General features: G+C 36.5%; 1 protein-coding gene across 8 annotated transcripts in view; it reads left to right on the forward strand.

Annotated features, from left to right (window-relative positions):
• Positions 1-14,667, forward strand: part of LOC106882598 (protein spinster homolog 1) — a 75,134-nt gene extending 60,467 nt beyond the window's left edge. For 5 of the 8 annotated variants that reach the window (XM_089346193.1, XM_089346195.1, XM_089346196.1 and 2 more), the window contains one exon: positions 13,177-14,667. In XM_089346193.1, the coding sequence (XP_089202319.1) occupies positions 13,177-13,811 (635 nt within the window). In that variant the 3' untranslated portion in view covers positions 13,812-14,667. Of the gene's footprint in view, positions 1-1,556; positions 7,170-13,176 lie in introns of those variants that run through there. The other 3 variants (XM_089346198.1, XM_014933335.3, XM_014933336.3) reach the window with 1 other exon arrangement.
• The last annotated feature ends 6,544 nt before the right edge of the window (positions 14,668-21,211 follow it).

The following is a 21,211-nucleotide window of genomic DNA, read 5'->3' on the forward strand; positions in this document are numbered from 1 at the left end:
TTATGCTAAGAAGTGGTGCACATTGTCCAAATTTTCGACTCCACTCAAACATTTTTCAACTCAATATTTATTATGCTATTGTTTATCTGCTTTGAGGTCCATTGCTCCCCACCAAAAAAAATAAAAGAAAGAATTATATTTGATTTCATTTATATATGTGTGTGTGTGTGTGTGTGTGTATACACACACAATCCACGATCATTGTAATACCCATACATCTATCTATCTTGTCATTTGATGGGTCTGTTTTTTTTTCATATTTGTCATGCTTTTTCTAAGTCTATAAGAGAAATTGCATCTATATATACACAAGCGTACATATGTATGTATGTATATATAATAAAAGAATATGAATAGATGGCTAATTCGATGCTGTGCATGTTTCCGTAGCATGACCGGTTATTGCATAATATTACATCATTACATAACCACACCATGTCATCAAGCAACATTGAACATTTTACAGGTAAAATCAATCTGTGAAAAAATATATATATGCATGGCTTTATGTGTCTGTAATTTTGTAATTTTCAGGACTTTAATTTATTATTTTTATTATTATTATTTGTTTAGATTGATGTTTATGTCATGATTAATATTTATTTTTGTGTTTATCAATAAATTAACAGTTTCATCATATACAATCCTACACACACATATATTTGTGTGTATGTGAGAATATATTGTTCAAATATGTAATTTATGAGTGCATATATGTGTATATTATATATATATATATACGTACGCACATGTATAATATATAATAAAAAGCGTACAGTGAGTTTGTTATGGGGAGAGGAAAATCTGACATTTCAGACACAATCTTTCTTTAGAGGAAAAGTTGAAAGGTGAGAAATTAATGAAAGACTGCAGAGTTTTACATCCTGCAAATTAAAATAACTTGCAACCAGTTTTATTTTTTAACTTAGAGGACGTCTGACCCTTTTATCATCCAGATTAGTCAGTTAGATGTAACACTTACTCATTTGCACTGTTTTGGATAAGCCATGCATTATCTCATGGCTTTCAGGTTTCTGGCCCTCATGCTGGTGGCACGTAAAAGCACCCACTACACTCTCGGAGTGGTTGGTGTTAGGAAGGGCATCCAGCTGTAGAAACTCTGCCAGATCAGATTGGAGCCTGGTGTTGCCATCCGGTTTCACCAGTCCTCAGTCAAATCGTCCAACCCATGCTAGCATGGAAAGCGGACGTTAAACGATGATGATTGTAAGGAAGGTGCGAGGGGCCAGATCTGGCTGATTTGAACATGAAACCAGTGGAATATTTGGACCAGGTATGGCTGGTTTAAATGCTAAAGGATTAATTCTGTTGTCTCTCATTAATTTCTCACCTTTCAAATTTGCCCCTGATGCAGGACTGAATCTGAAACAGACCCTTCCACTCCTCGCAGAGAGTTCACTCTACCCATTGCATTGATTTTGCTATACATGTGTGTGTGTGTATGTATGTATATATATATGTTTGTGTGTGTATGTATGTCAGATAGTTGCAGTGTTTTGTGCACTTCTAATATTTTCCCCCTGTCTAACCTGCAGGTATTGAAGAAGACACAGATGAGGAGACTATTCCACCCGAAGTTCTCTAACATTACCAACCAACCAACCAACTCCTTCTTTGCTGAAACTTCTGCCTATCCACTGATCATCCGCTGCATATTTTTTTTTCCCCACCTCTCCGTTGATTATCCGCTGTTGATTCTCCCTTCTACTAATCAACTTTGTATCTCAGGCTCCCCCCACTCCCATGGTATTCCTCTGCTCTTCCTGTCTTTTCAACCCATTTTCTGCTGCTATTAACCTGTCTGTGTCTGTGTGTCTCAGTGTATTTATATATATGGGGATCAAATTTTCTTTTAGGCATTTTGTTTTAAAGATGCAGCCCTGCTTTATTTTTAATGGGGTTTTTCTATTTTTATTTGGGTCTTTTACACGTGTTCATGTATGTGTGTGTGACCCTTACACTTATTTGGAACAGTAAAGTCCTTAAACCTATCAAAATGATCAATGTTTCTAGACTTTCCCAGTGTCAACATCAGAAAGTTGAGGATTACTGGTCTAGGTAGCTGTTTCATTGCTTTGGTAGACAGATGTCATTTCTGTAGACTGCATCACCAGTCAGGTGCAGTCATGGCTCTGTGGTAAGAAGATTGTTTCTTGACCACATGGTTTCAAGTTCAGTCCCACTGCAAGGCACCTTGAGCAAGTATCTCCTACTATAGCTTCAGGCCAATCAAAGTCTTGGCTAGATTTCGTAGACAGAAACTGTGTGGAAGCATAGTCCATCATATATACACACACACACACATATATATATATATATATATATATATATATATATATATATATATATATATGTATATATACATATATATATATGTACTGGCACAACTCTGAAGTTAAGGAGCTTACTTGACGGCCAGTGTTGGGTTGTGCCTGGTCCCTAAACTTAGTGGTTTGATAAACGGGACTGATAGAATAAGTACCAGAATTTATTAAAAAAAAAAAAAAGGTACCGAGGTCAGTTTTTGCAACTAAAATCCTAGATAGTGCTCCAGCTTGGCCACAGTCACTTAACTCAAACAAGTACAATCTGAAAAGTGATAAAGTAATTATACTTTTATGTCTTGGTGATGACGCTGAGAAAGTCTAGAAATGTCTTTCATAATGGTGGCTTTAAGAACTTATGTAAAAAAATATGAAAAATAACACTTTACAGTGTGTGTGTGTGTGTTCTTTTGTTTTATTGAATTGTGGCCATACTGGGGCATCTTAAGACAATTGACACAGGTGTAGCTGTCTGGTAGGAAGCTTGCTTCCCAACCAAATGGTTCTGGGTTCAGTTCCATTGCGTGGCACCTTGTTGGGCATGACCTAAAACCTTATTGCTGTGTGGGTCTTGCTTCGTTGACCAATGGCTACCCAATGGCTAACATCTACTTTATGATACAATTGGGGGTTTTTCTGATTGTTTTTGTCGTTGTTTTTAACTGGCTGTGAACACATAAACAAATAGAGACAGTGATAAACATGCCTGTATTGTGTGCGTGCCACAATCTGCCGATCTGAAATGTGTGTGTATATACATGTATGTGTTTATATGCGTGAGTGTGTGTGAATATATGTGCTGCATATATACATATGTATATGTGTGTATATAGATATATATGTATACAGATATATATATATACAGGTATGTATATGTATATATGCATATATGTATGTATATATAAATGGGGGATAAATTAAAAGAGAAAAACCTAAGTAAATCCGAGCATTTAGAATAATGTCCTCTAAATCAAGTCTGAGAGTGAATAAAGACTATTTCAGCCATAATTCTTCGTCTAATCCTGACCAGTCGGGAATGGTGATGAGGGGCCCACGAGGCTCACGAGATATATACACTCCTTTGCTATGTTGATGGAATATATGAGAATTTATTATGAATCACTCCAATTTTTTCGACACATCTAGCATTGATTCCCCATGGGTGGGGCACTCAACAACTGGTTCAGGAGCATCCGGCCATGCACATCATCATCATTTACTGTCTGTTGTCCGTGCTGGCATGGGTTGGAATATATATATAAAGAGTGCGGTTTGCACCAAAGGCCAATGAGAATTTTGCTGATGGTAACTATTGCAGAGTAAATATACACATATATATCACTGCTGAGTTATCTCTATAAATTTGCTAGAGAATTTAGAGCCAAAACTGAAAGTTACAATGTGTTGGTTCTAATTTCTATGGGGAATCTGTCAAGGTAAATTTAAAAGGGATTCAGCCCCACTTCTAACACAAAAAAAAATAGGACACACTATTGACTTATAAGCGTTTATTATACTTAGTAAAATGTTAGGGTAGGGATGAGAGAGGGAAGGAGGATGGGAGAGAAATGCGGGGATGTGTGTTTTTAGGAAAGAAGCCGCTTTGTCTATTACATGGTTTTGGGTTCTGTCACTCCTGGCAACATCTTGGGCCAATTAATGCTTTCTGGGGCGTTTGGTTACAGTCTGTAGGTATATGTACGTATGCGTATGTATGTTCAGATACCCAGTTTGCTACTCTCGTTCTCTCTTCCCTCATCCTTCCTCTCTCTTTCCCCCTCCTCATATCAGGTTTTACTATTTTCATTTGTAAATATTTGTACTTTATGTGTATATTATTGATATAATAGATCGATGGATAGATAGGTATGCATGTATATGGACACCGGCAAGGCTGTGTGGATACCAATTTTGCTTTCTCACCAGATGGTTGCAAGTTCAATCTCACTGCTTGCCACCTTGGTCAAGTGTCCTCTATTCTAGATTCTGTTGGACAAAAGCCTTGTGAATGGAACAGGAGGACTGAGGCTGCATGTAGGCCATTGTGTATGTGTGTGTGTATAGATATACATACACACACACACATATATACACACAGGGTCTTGCAGATAAATTGAGACAATTTTTATGATGCATAAAACAGGTTATAAATACTAAAATGATGGTGGTAGACAGACAGACATTTTCATGTAATGTTTATTACAACAAAAAGGTTTCACTCGATATGGCTGCCTTTTTCGGGGGCAATTACTGCCTCCACACAAGAACAAAGATTTTTTGCAGCTGTTGCAATCTCCACCTCTTTTGATTTTGCATGTTGCACGCATGATGCAGGTCTTCAAACTGTTGATACTCTGGTGTGGTGAAGTATTGGTCCTTGCTTGAAGTACGCCCCATAAAATGTAGTTGAGAAGGTTGAGATCTGGGCTATTACAGGGCCAGATGTTGGCCCTCACAAAAAAAATGGCAATTTCTCACCAAGGAAACCCTGTATTGCTTTTGACCCACGATAAACACCCCATTGCCAAGCCCAAACTTCTGCTGCATCCAGAGCATTCTTCAGGATGCCCAGATACTGCTTGGTGCCAATCTTCAATCCAGACTCAATGAAGTGTGGATCCATGACATTTCCATCACTCGCCATGGCTCCAGATATCATCACTGGGGAAGGATTCTTAGTCTCAGACACAGGTGGGGACGTCAGAAGGGTTGTATGCAATCCCTTGAGAATTTCTGTGATTGACCTCAGCATCCACAGTGAACATCTTCTCATCCACAAGCACAAGAGTTTTTCCTACACCTTGACGCTTGATGAATGACAGAAGCTTTGGTCATCTCTCAGCTCTGATTGCTTTGGCCTTGGTTGTTAGGAGGTGATGGCATTGTCAAACATGGCTAGTCCTGCCACAGTTGCTGTTCACAGCTCAGGACACCGTGGAAAGGGAAACAGAGCGCTTCTTTGCAAGAATTGTCATGAATGGGGATGGGTTGGCTTCAGTCGAGAGTTTGACGCCAGTGAGAAACTTTGGATTGTGCTTGGAATCCACTTTGAGTCTTGTGTTCTTTTCTATCAATCTTTCCCTCTTCTTTAAATTGTTTATACACACGATGAACCATTGTTTTTGGAAGTTTTGTCAACTTAACAATTTTATTGGCAGTTTGCCCATTTGACTGCTCTGTCTAGCTGATTGGGTTACTTGATACAGGCTCGGAATGGTGGGAGGTGATGATTGAATATAAGGGCAAGGCATGAATACATCAACATCTTAGCTCCCTTCTCCTTTAATTTATACATAACTTCTTAGCATAATTGTGTTAATGTTTACGAATGTGTAGATTAATTCATTTGTGTGAATGTATATGGACAGGGTGGAAATAGAGGGGACTGTTGTACCCTGTAATTCAATGATTCAGTCTTGTGTCATACATTCTGCCTGAGAATTACATTAAAAGTACGCATGTCTGTGGAATACGCAGCCTTCTGTGCTACTAATTCAATTAGTAAGCTAGTTAATGAATTATATATATTTATAATATTTCGTTTGATTAATTATATAGGCCCAGGTGTGGGTTGTGTGTTAAGAAGTTTGCTTCCCAACCATATGGTTCCAGGTTCCAACCCACTGGACTGCACCTTGGGCAATAGCTTGGCAGACCAAAGCCATGTGAGTAGATTTGGTAGATGGAAACTGAAAGAAGCCTGCCACACACACACATATATATATATGTATGTATATATATATGTGTGTTGTTGTTTTGTCTGTGTATGTCCTCCTCCATCCCCATTGATGCTGTTGTGTTTACGTCCCTGTAAATTAGCAGTTCAATAAAAGACACCGATAGAATAAGTACTAGGCTTGATTCTTTAGACAAAATTTCTTTATGGCAATGCCCCAGCATGGCTACAGTCTAATGATTAAAACAAGTAAAAGATAAACGATTTATGGCGAAAAAAAGCCCAAAACTCCCGTCATTCCCGACTCTGACGTCATGATTTCAGGGGAGGTCACTCTGAATTCTTCGAATCGGGTTTTTGTTTGTTTTTATTTACCAAGCCATAGTTTTACGTCCATTACTATTGGATTTGTTTGCCTCCGGCCAACGGCAATTAAGTCACAAAGTGCGATAATAGATGTGCCACCAATGGTAATTTTCTCATGAACGAAGGATATACTACTATTTGAAGCATGACTATGTATACTTTTATTAATATTTAACAAGAAGCAACGGAGTGACTTGAGGGCCGAGTGAATCGTGTATTAGCACGGCTCAAGCGAAACTTTCAGCCTTTGAGTCACTCTATTAAATATTAATAAGAATAACGTGGCCGTGTGGTAAGAAGTTTGCTTCCCAACCACATGAATTTCCGAGTTCAGCCCCACTGCATGGTACCTTGGGTAAGTCTCTTTTACTTTTGCCTTGACAACCAGTGTTGGTTTCTTTATGTCCCCATAACAGTTTAGCAAAAGAGACAATAGAGTTAATACCAAGCTTAAGAAAAAAAAAAAAGTTCCTGGGGTTGATTTATTTGACTAAAAATTCTTCAAGGTGGTGCTACAGCATGACCACAGTCTAATGACTGATACAAGTAAAGGACAGCACACACACACAAATTGTCTTTGTCTTTGTGTATAATTTTTCCATGTCCCCCACCACCTGCCCCTCCCTTTTTTTCACTGAGATTTCTGTACTAATCAGCTTAAAAAAAAGGGTGAATTAGAAGCAGCAACAGCAACAACAAAGGGACAAACAATTTTGTTTTTTAATCCTTATATTTTTCTAAGAAAATTTGTAAGGAGTAAATACTGCAAAAAAAAAAAAAAAGAGCCCCAAAAAATTTCAATAAATTTCAATATATTTATATGTGCGTGTGTGTGAGTGTGTATGCTTGCATGCATGTTTCTATATATGTATGTAATGTGTGCATGTGTATATATATATCCATGTATAATATATGTACACATATAGATGTACGGAAGTGTTTATATGTACACAGACATGTGTATATGCATGTATGTGCATCTACAAAGATGGCCAAAAGTTGGTATAAAGTTGCTAAATACAAGTGAAATATTCTATCGTAAAAAGTAATCAACAGAGAAATGAAACTCTCATATGTAGCCTCTGTATAACCACTTTGGACCCACCCCTGCTGGCTCTCTTTCTATCTATCTATGTGTGTGTATATATATATATTGACACCACACAAATGCACACAGATAGTCAGCTGCCAGCAATCATTAAGCTGAGGTGTGTTTGATCACGAAAATTTAGTCAAACCTGACACTGCAATGATTGAAACAATTAATTAACAATTGGTAAGACGCTTCATTTCATGAAATTGCAGCACAGTTTGGCAGTTACTGTATGGGTGTGTGTGTGTGTGTGTGTGTATATATATATATATATATATAAATATATATACATATGCACATATGTATACATATACATATAAATATATACGTATATATGAATATATATACGTATATATAAATATAGACATATAAAAATATGCACACACATATATATATCTGTATGTATATATATATATATATATAATATACACATATATATATGTATACATGTATATATATGTATAAATATATATATATACACATGAGGTGTGTGTGTGTATATATATATATATATATATATATATATATACACACACATACATATATATAAATATATATACATATACAAACACGTTTATACATATATATATATATATATATATATATATATATATATATATATATATATATATACTTATATATAAATATACATATATATATAAATATACATGTATATAAATATATATATATATATATATATATACACTTATATATATATATACTTATATATAAATATACATATATATATAAATATACATGTATATAAATATATATATATATATATATATACACGTATATAAATATATATATACACATGAATATAAATATATATATATACATGTATATAAATATATATATATATACATCTGTATATACATATATATGTAAATATATATAGATGTATATATATTAATATATCTACATTATATACACATATATACACACACGCATATGTGAATGTTGAATATATTTACATTTGAATGTGTATATGTATGGTTATTTGTTTGTACATGTATGTAAAAAATATGTGTGTGTGCGTATATGTATGTACATATATATATTTACATGTGTATGTGTGTATATATATATATATATATATATATATATATATATATATATATATATATATGTATGTATGTATGTATGTATGTATATAAGAAAATACTTATCAAAAATTTTTTCAAATTTTGTAATTTTGAAATGGAATTTTGCTATTCTTTTCCTTTTTGTAATTAAAATTTTTATTGATCCTAATTTGTTAACGAACTGTTATGTTGTTGTCTTTGAATTGATCTGTTTGGCAAGTGTCAGTGGAAGTCGAGTGATGACAATGACAGAACTCACTGTCAGTCTTGAAGGGTACACTTTGTTTATCAACTCTCTCTCTCTCTCTCTGTGAAGGTGCATGGCCCAGCGGTTAGGTTGTTGCACTCACCAACACTGGATCGTAGGTTCAATTTCTAGACTGAGTGGTGCTTTGTTTTTTTGGTTTTTTTTTGAGTAAAAACACATCGTTTTACTTTGTCCCCCTGCAATTAGGTGTGGGTGTTGGCCCTTTTGCCTAGCCAGCAGGGAGGTATCGATTCGAAAGCTAACACAATGTGTAACAACATCTGATACAGACTGGTCGATCCGATGATAATGTGATATTTTCAACCCTATCCACCTCCACCGTCAGCCACCCCAATTCTCCTTCCCATGCTATCTCGTCAACCCCTCCAACTACTTCTACTCAGCTTCTGCCTTGTGGGGTCACTTGAGCACCTTATTGCTGTCATCTGTCTCTTGCAGCTCCTATGGATCATTTCCCCTTTCTCCTCGTTTCCCTTTCTAGATGTGAGTAGCCATGCAGATCCCTTTACAGGAATCTTCTCTGCTCCTCCGCCAATCCCCCCCCCCCATCTCAAAGCAATCCTCTTGTTCCTCCACAGAAGGGCTTGTAGTTCTGTGAACTGCATGGCGACCTTAAGACTACTGGTGACATGAGAAAAGCACCCGGTCCTTGCTGTGAAGTAGGAAGGGTATCCAGCTGTAGAAACTATGCCAAAACAGATACTGGAGTACGATGCAGTTGTTGGACACATCCAACCCATGCCAGCATGTGTATGGATTATATATATACACAACGAGTGTATATGGAGAGAGAGAAATATATTAAAAGGGACAATCTCGAAAGACGGAAGAGATTTCCCTGGCAAATTCATATTTGGGTTACTTCCTTTCAATGGATGTTTATATGATCTCATTTCTGGTAAAACCCTTTTCTCGTGTTTAATTGTATTTTGATGTTTCCGAACATCCTGTTGTATTGGGCTATTTTTACTGAGCTCCAGGCCAATGTGGATTGAACAAAATTATCATCAAAAGCATTCCAGTCGTGACCATCTCGTCTTTTTGCGCATAAGAAACTACATTGTGTAATGTAGCTCTTACCTTTCTTACAAGAATAAGTTGAAGAAACTTAGCTGTTCTTTCTAGCAGATCCTGCGACTATGCAGATGATATGATGATGTCTGTAAGACTCGGATATCAAGAAAAGGCAATGAATGGCCCTGGTATTTCATCTGCCTTTATGTTCTGAATACAAATGCCACCGAGGTTGACGTTGCCTCTCATCCTTTCGGGGTTGATAGAATAAGTGCGTACGAGTTAAAGACTGAGGAGGTCAATGTAATCAACCAGCTCCCAACCCCCAAATTTCAGGCCTTGTGCCATTATTATTTGAATGACCAGCTGGCCGAATTGTTACTGCGTTGGGCGAAATTCTTAATGTCTTTCCGTCTGTCTTTACATTCTGAGGTCGACTTCACTTGTCATCCTTTTGGGGCTGATAAACACTGGGGCCAATGGAATGGGCTATCTCCCCCACTCACCTTGTACCTATAGTAAAAAGGATTATTATTATTATTATTCAGGTGGCGAGCTGGCAGAATCGTTAGCACGCCGGGCGAATTGCTTAGTGGTGTTTCGTCTGCCGCTATGTTCTGAGTTCAAATTCTGCTGAGGTCAACCTTGCCTTTCACCCTTTTTGGGGTCAATAAATTAAGTACCAGTGAAACACTGGGGGCTATGTAATCAATTAGTCCCCTCCCCCCAAATTTCAGGCCTTGTGCCTACAGCCGAAAGGATTATCATGACTGATAAATTGACTCAGGTCCATTCCTGTTATTCCTGCTAGGATTTATGTGGTTAGCAGGTTACCACCCGTGACCTCAGATATCCACAAGCTTTCAATAGTGTTTCAGGTGCTTAGAACCCTCCTGATAATCTTTCCTCTTCTACAGGACATACGATTCCAACCATTTGTCTGCATCTTTACTCACAGGTCCCACCCAATGCACCAATTAGTATCGGAACTAAGGGATTATATTTGTTGCTTTTTGTCTTCTTTCTTTTACTATTATTATTATTATTATTAAAGGGGTCAGCTGGTAGAATCTTTAGGATGCTGGATAAAATGCTTAACAGTATTTTGTCCATCTTAACATTCTGAGTTCAAATTCCGTCAAGGTCGACTTTGCCTTTCATCCTCCTGGAGTCGATAAAAACTGTACCAATTGGACACTGGGGTTCGAATGCATCAATATACCCCCTCCCCTCAAATATGTTGGCCTTGAACGTAAATCAGAAGTAAATTTACATTGCAAGATCAAAATATTCTTCAAATAAAACTCGAAATCTGTTCAGGTTTTCCTGTTTTTTTTTTCTTACAATATTTCGGTGCGGGGGAGAGAACTCTTGCTTAACTAATCCAACTTGGTTGATTTGTTTCACATTACTTTTGAATTGATCTTAGACATGTGTTCTAGCCGTGACCATCACCTCATTTCTATTGTCTTTTAAAAGACCTCCTCTTGCTTAGCCCTAGACCAGCCTTAATCAAGTACACACATGATCGTAGACAATCCATCCATGTCCCCCAACCTATATTGTTGTGGTTGCTTCGCCCAGGTTCAGCTCTGATTGAGAAGTCCTAAAGATTTTAGCCATTTCGTTTAAATTCTGGAGGGGTGGTCACCAGGTAGTGCTTTCATTCCATATGTTCTGTGATTTGGGTGTATGTTAATGTACATTATGAACCCAACCACTCTCAAAAATTAATTAAAAAAAAAACGGAAAAATAATCCAGAATCCTTGTCTGGTATCCACCTGATATCAATCGCAACGGTAGTCATGGAATGTGAAGGTGGCTGTAGAATATTTAGCAACAGTAATAAATAGTTTATCCTAATCTAATACAAGCCAAAGTTAACAAATTTACCATTCAAAATAGTTTAGAGCCTAAAGGAAGAAGATCGTAAACATGTAAAGTAAATATAATAATCCAGAATCCATGTCCGGTACCAGATCGATCCCAAAATCGAATCAGTTTGTGCCAGTCCCAAGGTCAAACGTCCCTGAAAGTTTCATATGAATCCATCCAGCAGTTCTTGAGATATCTTTTTAGCAAACAACCGTGACTGAAAACAAAACTTCCAGCTTCGCTGAGGCGGAGGAAATAAAAGAAAACCATAAAAAATGCTTTGAGTTCTTCATCTGTTTCTGATTATTATTATTATTATTATTTGATATATGAAGTGTAATGCAAAAGTATGAGGACACGTGCTTTAAAAAGAAATCTACAACACAGACCAATTCATTGAATCCCCTTCTGAAGCCATCCACCATCGTTTCCATTGTTGGAACTCCTTTTATAGGATAGTGAGCAGCTCCTGGATTTCCTTGATGTCTTCAAATCTGTTCCTTTCAAGCCTTGGTTTCAGCATCATAGTCATAGACCCATGACCGTTTTCAAACACAGAGGACCCCACCACTTGACTTCCAAGCATTGCCATAAGCAACAGAAGTGAGCAAGAACGTTACACCTTAATGTGAACATATAACAGAGTTTCAGCTCAACCTGTGCCAAGTGGCTTCACTCCACGTAAAGCTCTGTTATTAACTTTGTTGCCATAACAATAGTCCCAGAACTTACTGATCGGAGCTCATCCATAAAGTGGTGAGCAGAAGGAAACATTAGAATGCCAGAGAAAATGTCTTGTAGCATTTCATCTGTGTTGAAATTCCACTGGGGTTCAACTTCACCTTCCATCCTTGCAGGGTTCATAAAATAAGTACCAGTTGAGTACTGGGGGGAGTCAATGTTATTGACTTAGCCCTCCCCTCAAAATTGTTGCCCTTGTGTCAAAATTTAAAACTATTATTTGGTATATGCATGTGTGTGTGTGTACCCTGTCACCGCTTGGCAACTAGCGCCAGTCAAGCCAAGTGGAACCATAGTCATGGCTGTTGCCAATGTCATGTAAATGGCACCTGTGAAACCTGTAGTAGTGGCCATTGCTGGTTTTGAATGTTGGGCCCCATGGTGGAGATGACAAGTGACCGAGACCTTTGGGAATATGCTGTGCTTGAGAAAACTCATCAAACCAAGTAAAATCGTAACCATGGCCATTGCTGGTGTCATGTTAATGGCACATAAAAAGCACCCACTACCACTGTTGGAGTGGTTGGCATTAGGAAGGGCATCCAGCAGTAGAAAACCATGCCAAACCAGATTGGAACCTGGTGGAGCTCTCTGGCTTACCAGTTCCAGTCAAACCATCCAACCCATGCCAGCATGGAAAGAGAACGTTAAATGATGATGATTTACAAAACTTTAATGGTTTCTTCATTGTCCTTTTCCTTTTCTTTTTCAGATTTGGCCAAAAATGCTGCCAAGTCTAATGGGGTCTGCTCTCATGTTAACAAAGCCTTCAGCAATGATGAGGGTGACACTGCCAGAGGAGAGGCCAGCCCTGCTGAGAATGACAAGGACAGTGGCTGCACAGGGGTGGAGGTGCACGACAGTGACGATGATGATGATGATGATGAAGAAGAAGGAATTGTGAAGACAAGTTCAGCAGGAAGTGCAGCGACTTCGCTGAACTCCACAGATGACCATCACTTTGGATCGCTGGAATGCCAAGAGATGGAGAGGATGCAGAGCTACAGTGACACCAGTTGCCATGACGACAGCAATGATACTGCTGACGTGAAAGAAGGAGAGGAGGAGGAGGAGGTGGGGAAGAAAGAGGAAGAGGGAGATAAGAGAGAGGTTGTGATGACATCACAGTCACCACCCCCATCACCCACCTCACCACCACCACCACCACCACCCTCATCGTCACTCCACTGTCGACCGACCAGCTCCCCTCCTCCACCACCATCCCAGACTCCTGGTACATCATCACTTCCTAGCCCCGGTTCTTCCCCGTCCTCGCCAACCCGCCCAACAGTCTGCCCTCCTGCTCCCCCACCTTCAAGCTCCCCGCCACCTCCACCAAACTGTTAACACGCTGCCCCCCCCCCCACCTTAAAAATGTATTTTTATGTGCATGAGAGTGTGTGTGTGTTAGATATGTATATGATCATGTATGTATATGCATGTGTTTATTGTCGAAAAAAACCCCTACATTCTGCTGATTCACAATCCAAATAATGCTGCTGTTTAGCCCTAGGCTAAGTGCAATCCCACCATGACCACCTCATTTGCTTTTCTAGGCACAGGGATACATCAGGTTTCCTTCATTATTCAGAGAATTGAATACAATTAGAGGGAGAATTGGCTGCTGTTTTTAGCAGATTCCGAGACAACGTAGTAACTCCCTTATTGATTTGTACAAGGCTATCTAAGAGTATATAACAATGTGACAGTTGGATATAGTATACGGTTATGGATATAGTGAGCCCCTATTCGTTGCCCATTCATCAGGTAAGGCCCCCTCAGACAATTCCTTCCTTAAATATTTTCATTTGTCTTGTATTTTAAAGGACCTGAACAAGTCCACTAATATTTTCAAATATTAGTGGACCAATTAAGTTGTACTGGTCATCGGGGTATTAGGGTGTGGTTTTTGTTAATAAGTAATAACATCGCACTAAGCTTTTACCCAAATTATTCTTTCATTGATTTACCCAAACAAGTTCGCCAATCCCTTTGATGATGCCCTATTAAATAACAGTCAGCCTCTAACTTTTGACCCCTGTGATATGGACCATCCCATTAAACTCAATCAACACCTTACCCTCACTATTTCCCCCAGAGTTTAGTATTTTTTCATTCATTTATTTATTTTTATTCATTTGTTTGCTTCTCTTAATTACTTATGCATATGATTGTAATCAATTAATAAACAGATATAAATGACTGATGTTTGTCGATTAATTATCCTCTCCATTGTCTTCTTTGCCTTATAAATCCTGGGTAAATTTCTGTTTTACCCCTACTCATACCTTGTATTCAATTGTGATGTTGCCCTACAATAGTCAGCACTTGGATATAAATACGTAGGTATACACCCAGCAGCACATTGGGTATTTATTATCTCTTAGATGATTGCTTAACCTCTAACTCATACAAACATAGATATATACACACACACACACACACACACACAACCCCACTACATGGCAATATTTATGTATATGCATACATATAATTAAATATATATACATACTTATAAACTTTATATATATATAGTAATAATAATAAATTAGGAGCTTATATATGCTTATTCAAAACATTTCTGTAAAAATGGACTGAAAGGGCATATGTATTACATTTATATATTTGTTTTGCAAGATTCTTGATGTGAAATTGCGTTTTGAAACAATTATTGTTCTGTTTCGGGACGGTCATTTTATTTATTTATTGTTTTTTGTCAAATAAAAAGGATGCACTCTGCACTCCTGCTTTACCTTTGCATTAATATTATTCTCATTTTAATGTCCTTTGTCTGAAATCCTTTGTCACACATCCTGTAACCTCTGAGGAGACTAAAGAACAATAGCAAAGCTGACGTGGAGGAGGACAAGTATATATAATGCATGTTTATTTGGCAGGAAAAAAACAAAGCAAAAACATCTCGAAATATAACAATATATGCGAATGGATAATGGTATGTTTGCACTTAGTGACTATGGAAAATGAATGGGAAACGGAGAGTCTAGCAAACAGTGAACCAATTGAGGGACTGGCCATTAGAGTTGATAGCAGCATAGTAGATAAGGCAATTAAAGCAATTAAGGACAGAGAAAGCCCCTGGGCCATCGGGAATCACTGCCGAGATGATTGAACGTTAAGACGTTTAGCTGGTATTTTTAGCATAACGATCTTTCTGGTGACACTTTCATTGCTTGCGGTTTCAGTAGAAAATGAAACAAATATGGAAGACTTATTCCGAAACACCCCCGAGTGGGGAACGCTCCTCAAAAGTAACCCCCAAAATTCTCTCTACAGAGTCTGAGGTATATTTGTAGAAAAATTTATTAAAAAATATCTATTTTCTTGAAAGTTAAGACAAATTGAAGTGGACACCGGTGAATTTTCCGAATTCCCACCCTGCAAGTTTTATATATTCGGAATGTCCTTGATATAGCAGGTATTTGTAGAAAATTTCTTGAAAAATATCCATTTTTCTGAAAGCTATGATTATGCAAAGTCTGGTGGGGCAGGAATCTGTAGTTATGCCGGTATCGACGAATACGAACCAACCGATAAAGATGAATAACAGTAAGATTTATTGGAGCATTAAACTGTATGTCTGTGTGTGAGTGAATGCGTTGCTTTCTACTAGGTCCGCGTTTCTTTATTCGACAGTGGAAGAGATGGTTTCTCTCTCTCTCTCTCTCTCTCTCTCTCTCTCTCTCTCTCTCTCTCTCTCTCTATATATATATATATATATATATATATATATAACAGTTTAGGATGCTAGCATCCCTGAACGTATTATTGGTTGTTGATACACGTTATATACATGTGTTCATATATGTCCTTTATTAATTTATATAGTTTTTTGTTAAATTATTTCATTACACTCTTGCAATCTCTTCAGTAACCTGTCTCTCAACTTCCATTTATTTTGATTGTATGCTTTGGCGTTGTTTTGAAATCGTTCGGTATGAGCATGTGAGTGTGTGCAAGCTCGTATGTGTGCACGCTCATATGTGTGCACGCACTTATGTGTTCGTGCTTATATGTAAGTATGTGCGTCCATATGTGTGTTTGTAACAAATTTCGTTTAAATCAGATCAGATAGAGACTTTGGACTTGGTTTTGGTTTCCTTTCTGTTATATATATATATTGGCTGTTATTTCTAGCAAGCCAAGCGACTATAGAGAGGTTATGTTATATACATGTGTTCATATATGTGTGTGTGTATATATATATATATATATATATATATATATGTTGAACCAACCGATAAAGATGAATAACAGTAAGATTTATTGGAGCATTAAACTGTATGTCTGTGTGTGAGTGAATGCTTTGCTTTCTACTAGGTCCGCGTTTCTTTATTCAACAGTGGAAGAGATGGTTTCAATGTGCTGCACCCAGATATGCACCTATACATACAGGTGGATGTCGGTATGCACATACGTGTACGTATATATGCATATACTCATTTACTATTTGTTCATATATATATATATATATATATATATATATATATATATATATATATATATATACATATATATATATAACAGTTTAGGATGCTAGCATCCCTGCACGGATTATTGTTTGTTGATACATGTTATATACATGTGTTCATACATGTGTATATATATATATATATATATATATATATATATATGTCGAACCAACCGATAAAGATGAATAAATAAGAAGAATGTATGGTAAATGGTTAGAATTAAACCTTGGGAGAGGCATTATGCCGGTAATAAACACACGCACTGGTTCAGTCATTTATTAATTTATTTAGTTTTTTGTTAAATTATTTCATTACACTCTTGCAATCTCTTCAGTAACCTGTCTCTCAACTTCCATTTATTTTGATTGTATGCTTTGGCGTTGTTTTGAAATTGTTCGGTATGAGCATGTGAGTGTGAACACGCTCATATGTGTGCACGCACTTATGTGTTCGTGCTTATATGTAAGTATGTGCGTCCATATGTGTGTTTGTAACAAATTTCGTTTATATCAGATCAGATAGAGACTTTGGACTTGGTTTTGGTTTCCTTTCTGTTATATATATATATATTGGCTGTTATTTCTAGCAAGCCAAGCGACTATAGAGAGGTTATGTTATATACATGTGTTCATATATGTGTGTGTATATATATATATATATATATATATATATATATATATATATATATATATATATATATATATATATATGTTGAACCAACCGATAAAGATGAATAACAGTAAGATTTATTGGAGCATTAAACTGTATGTCTGTGTGTGAGTGAATGCTTTGCTTTCTACTAGGTCCGCGTTTCTTTATTCAACAGTGGAAGAGATGGTTTCTCTTTCTCTCTCTCTCTCTCTCTCTCTCTCTCTCTCTCTCTCTCTCTCTCTCTCTCTCTCTCTCTCTCTCTCTCTCTCTCTCTCTCTCTCTATATATATATATATATATATATATATATATATATAAATATATATATAACAGTTTAGGATGCTACCATCCCTGAACGGATTATTGGTTGTTGATACACGTTATATACATGTGTTCATATATGTGTGTGTGTATATATATATATAGATATGTCGAACCGACCGATAAGGATGAATAAATAAGAAGAATGTATGGTAAATCGTTAGAATTAAACCTTGGGAGAGGCATTATGCCGGTAATAAACACACGCACTGGTTCAGTCCTTTATTAATTTATACAGTTTTTTGTTTTATTATTTCATTGCTCTCTTGCAATCTCTTCAGTAACCTGTCTCTCAACTTCTATATATATATATATACATATATATATACATATATATATATAACAGTTTAGGATGCTAGCATCCCTGAACGGATTATTGTTTGTTGATACATGTTATATACATGTGTTCATACATGTGTGTGTATATATATATATATATATATATATATATATATATATATATATATATGTATATATATGTCGAACCAACCGATAAAGATGAATAAATAAGAAGAATGTATGGTAAATAGTTAGAATCAAACCTTGGGAGAGGCATTATGCCGGTAATAAACACACGCACTGGTTCAGTCCTTTATTAATTTATTTAGTTTTTTTGTTAAATTATTTCATTGCACTCATGCAATCTCTTCAGTAACCTGTCTCTCAACTTCCATTTATTTTGATTGTATGATTTGGCCTTGTTTTGAAATTGTTCGGTATGAGCATGTGAGTGTGTGCAAGCTCGTATGTGTGCACGCTGGTATGTGTGCATGCCCACACGAACGTTTTGTAGGATCGATCACTCACGACTAGCTAGCGCGGACGCACGACTGCGCGACTGCGCGTTCGGGACCACGCTTCTTTGCAGCCACTTAATAACCTCTCTATGGTTGCTTGGCTTGCTAGAAATAACAGCCAATATATAAATATAACAGAAAAGAAACCAAAACCAAGTCCGAAGTCTCTATCTGATCTGATATAAACGAAATTGTTACAAACACACATATGGACGAACATACTTACATATAAGCACGAACACATGAGTGCGTGAACACATATGAGCGTGCACACATACGAGCTTGCACACACTCACATGCTCATACCGAACAATTTCAAAACAACGCCAAATAATACAATCAAAATAAATGGAAGTTGAGAGACAGGTTACTGAAGAGATTGCAAGAGAGCAATGAAATAAAAAAACAAAAAACTATATAAATTAATAAGGGACTGAACCAGTGCGTGTGTTTATTACCGGCATAATGCCTCTCCCAAGGTTTGATTCTGACTATTTACCATACATTCTTCTTATTTATTCATCTTTATCGGTTGGTTCGACATATATATATATTTATATATATATATATATATATATATATATATATATATATACACATATATGAACACATGTATATAACATGTATCAACAACCAATAATCCGTGTTCGTGCTTATATGTAAGTATGTGCGTCCATATGTGTGTTTGTAACAATTTCGTTTATATCAGATCAGATAGAGACTTTGGACTTGGTTTTGGTTTCCTTTCTGTTATATATATATTGGCTGTTATTTCTAGCACGCCAAGCAACCATAGAGAGGTTATGTTGTATACATGTGTTCATATATGTGTCTGTATATATATATATATATATATATATATATATATATATATATATGTTGAACCAACCGATAAAGATTAATAACAGTAAGATTTATTGGAGCATTAAACTGTATGTCTGTGTGTGAGTGAATGCGTTGCTTTCTACTAGGTCCGCGTTTCTTTATTCAACAGTGGAAGAGATGGTTTCAATGTCCTGCACCCAGATATGCACCTATACATACAGGTGGATGTCGGTATGCACATACCTGTACGTATATATGCATATACTCATTTACTATTTGTTCATATATATATATATATATATATATATATATATATATATATATATATACATACATATATATATATAACAGTTTAGGATGCTAGCATCCCTGAACGGATTATTGTTTGTTGATACATGTTATATACATGTGTTCATATATGTGTGTGTATATATATATATATATATATATATATATATATATATATATATATATACATATTTATATATATATATATATATATATATGTCGAACCAACCGATAACGATGAATAAATAAGAAGAATGTATGGTAAATAGTTAGAATTAAACCTTGGGAGAGGCATTATGCCGGTAATAAACACACGCACTGGTTCAGTCCTTTATTAATTTATATAGTTTTTTGTTAAATTATTTCATTGCACTCTTGCAATCTCTTCAGTAACCTGTCTCTCAACTTCCATTTATTTTGATTGTATGCTTTGGCGTTGTTTTGAAATTGTTCGGTATGAGCATGTGAGTGTGTGCAAGCTCGTATGTGTGCACGCTCATATGTGTGCACGCACTTATGTGTTCGTGCTTATATGTAAGTATGTGCGTCCATATGTGTGTTTGTAACAAATTTCGTTTATATCAGATCAGATAGAGACTTTGGACTTGGTTTTGGTTTCCTTTCTGTTATAAATATATATTGGCTGTTATTTCTAGCAAGCCAAGCGACCATAGAGAGGTTATTAAGTGGCTGCAAAGCAGCGTGGTCCCGAACGCGCAGACGCGCAGTCGTGCGTCCGCGCTAGCTAGTCGTGTGTGATCGATCCCACAAAAAGTGCGTGTGGGCGCGTGTGTGCAAATGAATACGTGTGTTTAAGGTTAGGGATAGGGTTAGGGTTTGGGATACGGTTAGGGTTAGTGATACGGGTAGGGATAGGATGAAGTTTAGGATAGAGACTTTGGACATGGTTTTGGTTTCCTTTCTGTTATATATATTGGCTGTTATGTCTAGCAAGCCAAGCGACTATAGAGAGGTTATGTTATATACATGTGTTCATATATGTGTGTGTGTATATATATATATATATATATGTTGAACCAACCGATAAAGATGAATAACAGTAAGATTTATTGGAGCATTAAACTGTATGTCTGTGTGTGAGTGAATGCTTTGCTTTCTACTAGGTCCGCGTTTCTTTATTCAACAGTGGAAGAGATGGTTTCAATATCCTGTACCCAGATATGCACCTATACATACAGGTGGATGTCGGTATGCACATACGTGTACGTATATATGCATATACTCATTTACTATTTGTTCATATATATATATATATATATATATATATATATATATATACATATATATATACATATATATATATAACAGTTTAGGATGCTAGCATCCCTGAACGGATTATTGTTTGTTGATACAT

This window comes from Octopus bimaculoides, chromosome 30 (genome assembly GCF_046866305.1).
Source record: "Octopus bimaculoides isolate indiv1 chromosome 30, ASM4686630v1, whole genome shotgun sequence".
NCBI lineage: Eukaryota > Metazoa > Mollusca > Cephalopoda > Octopoda > Octopodidae > Octopus > Octopus bimaculoides.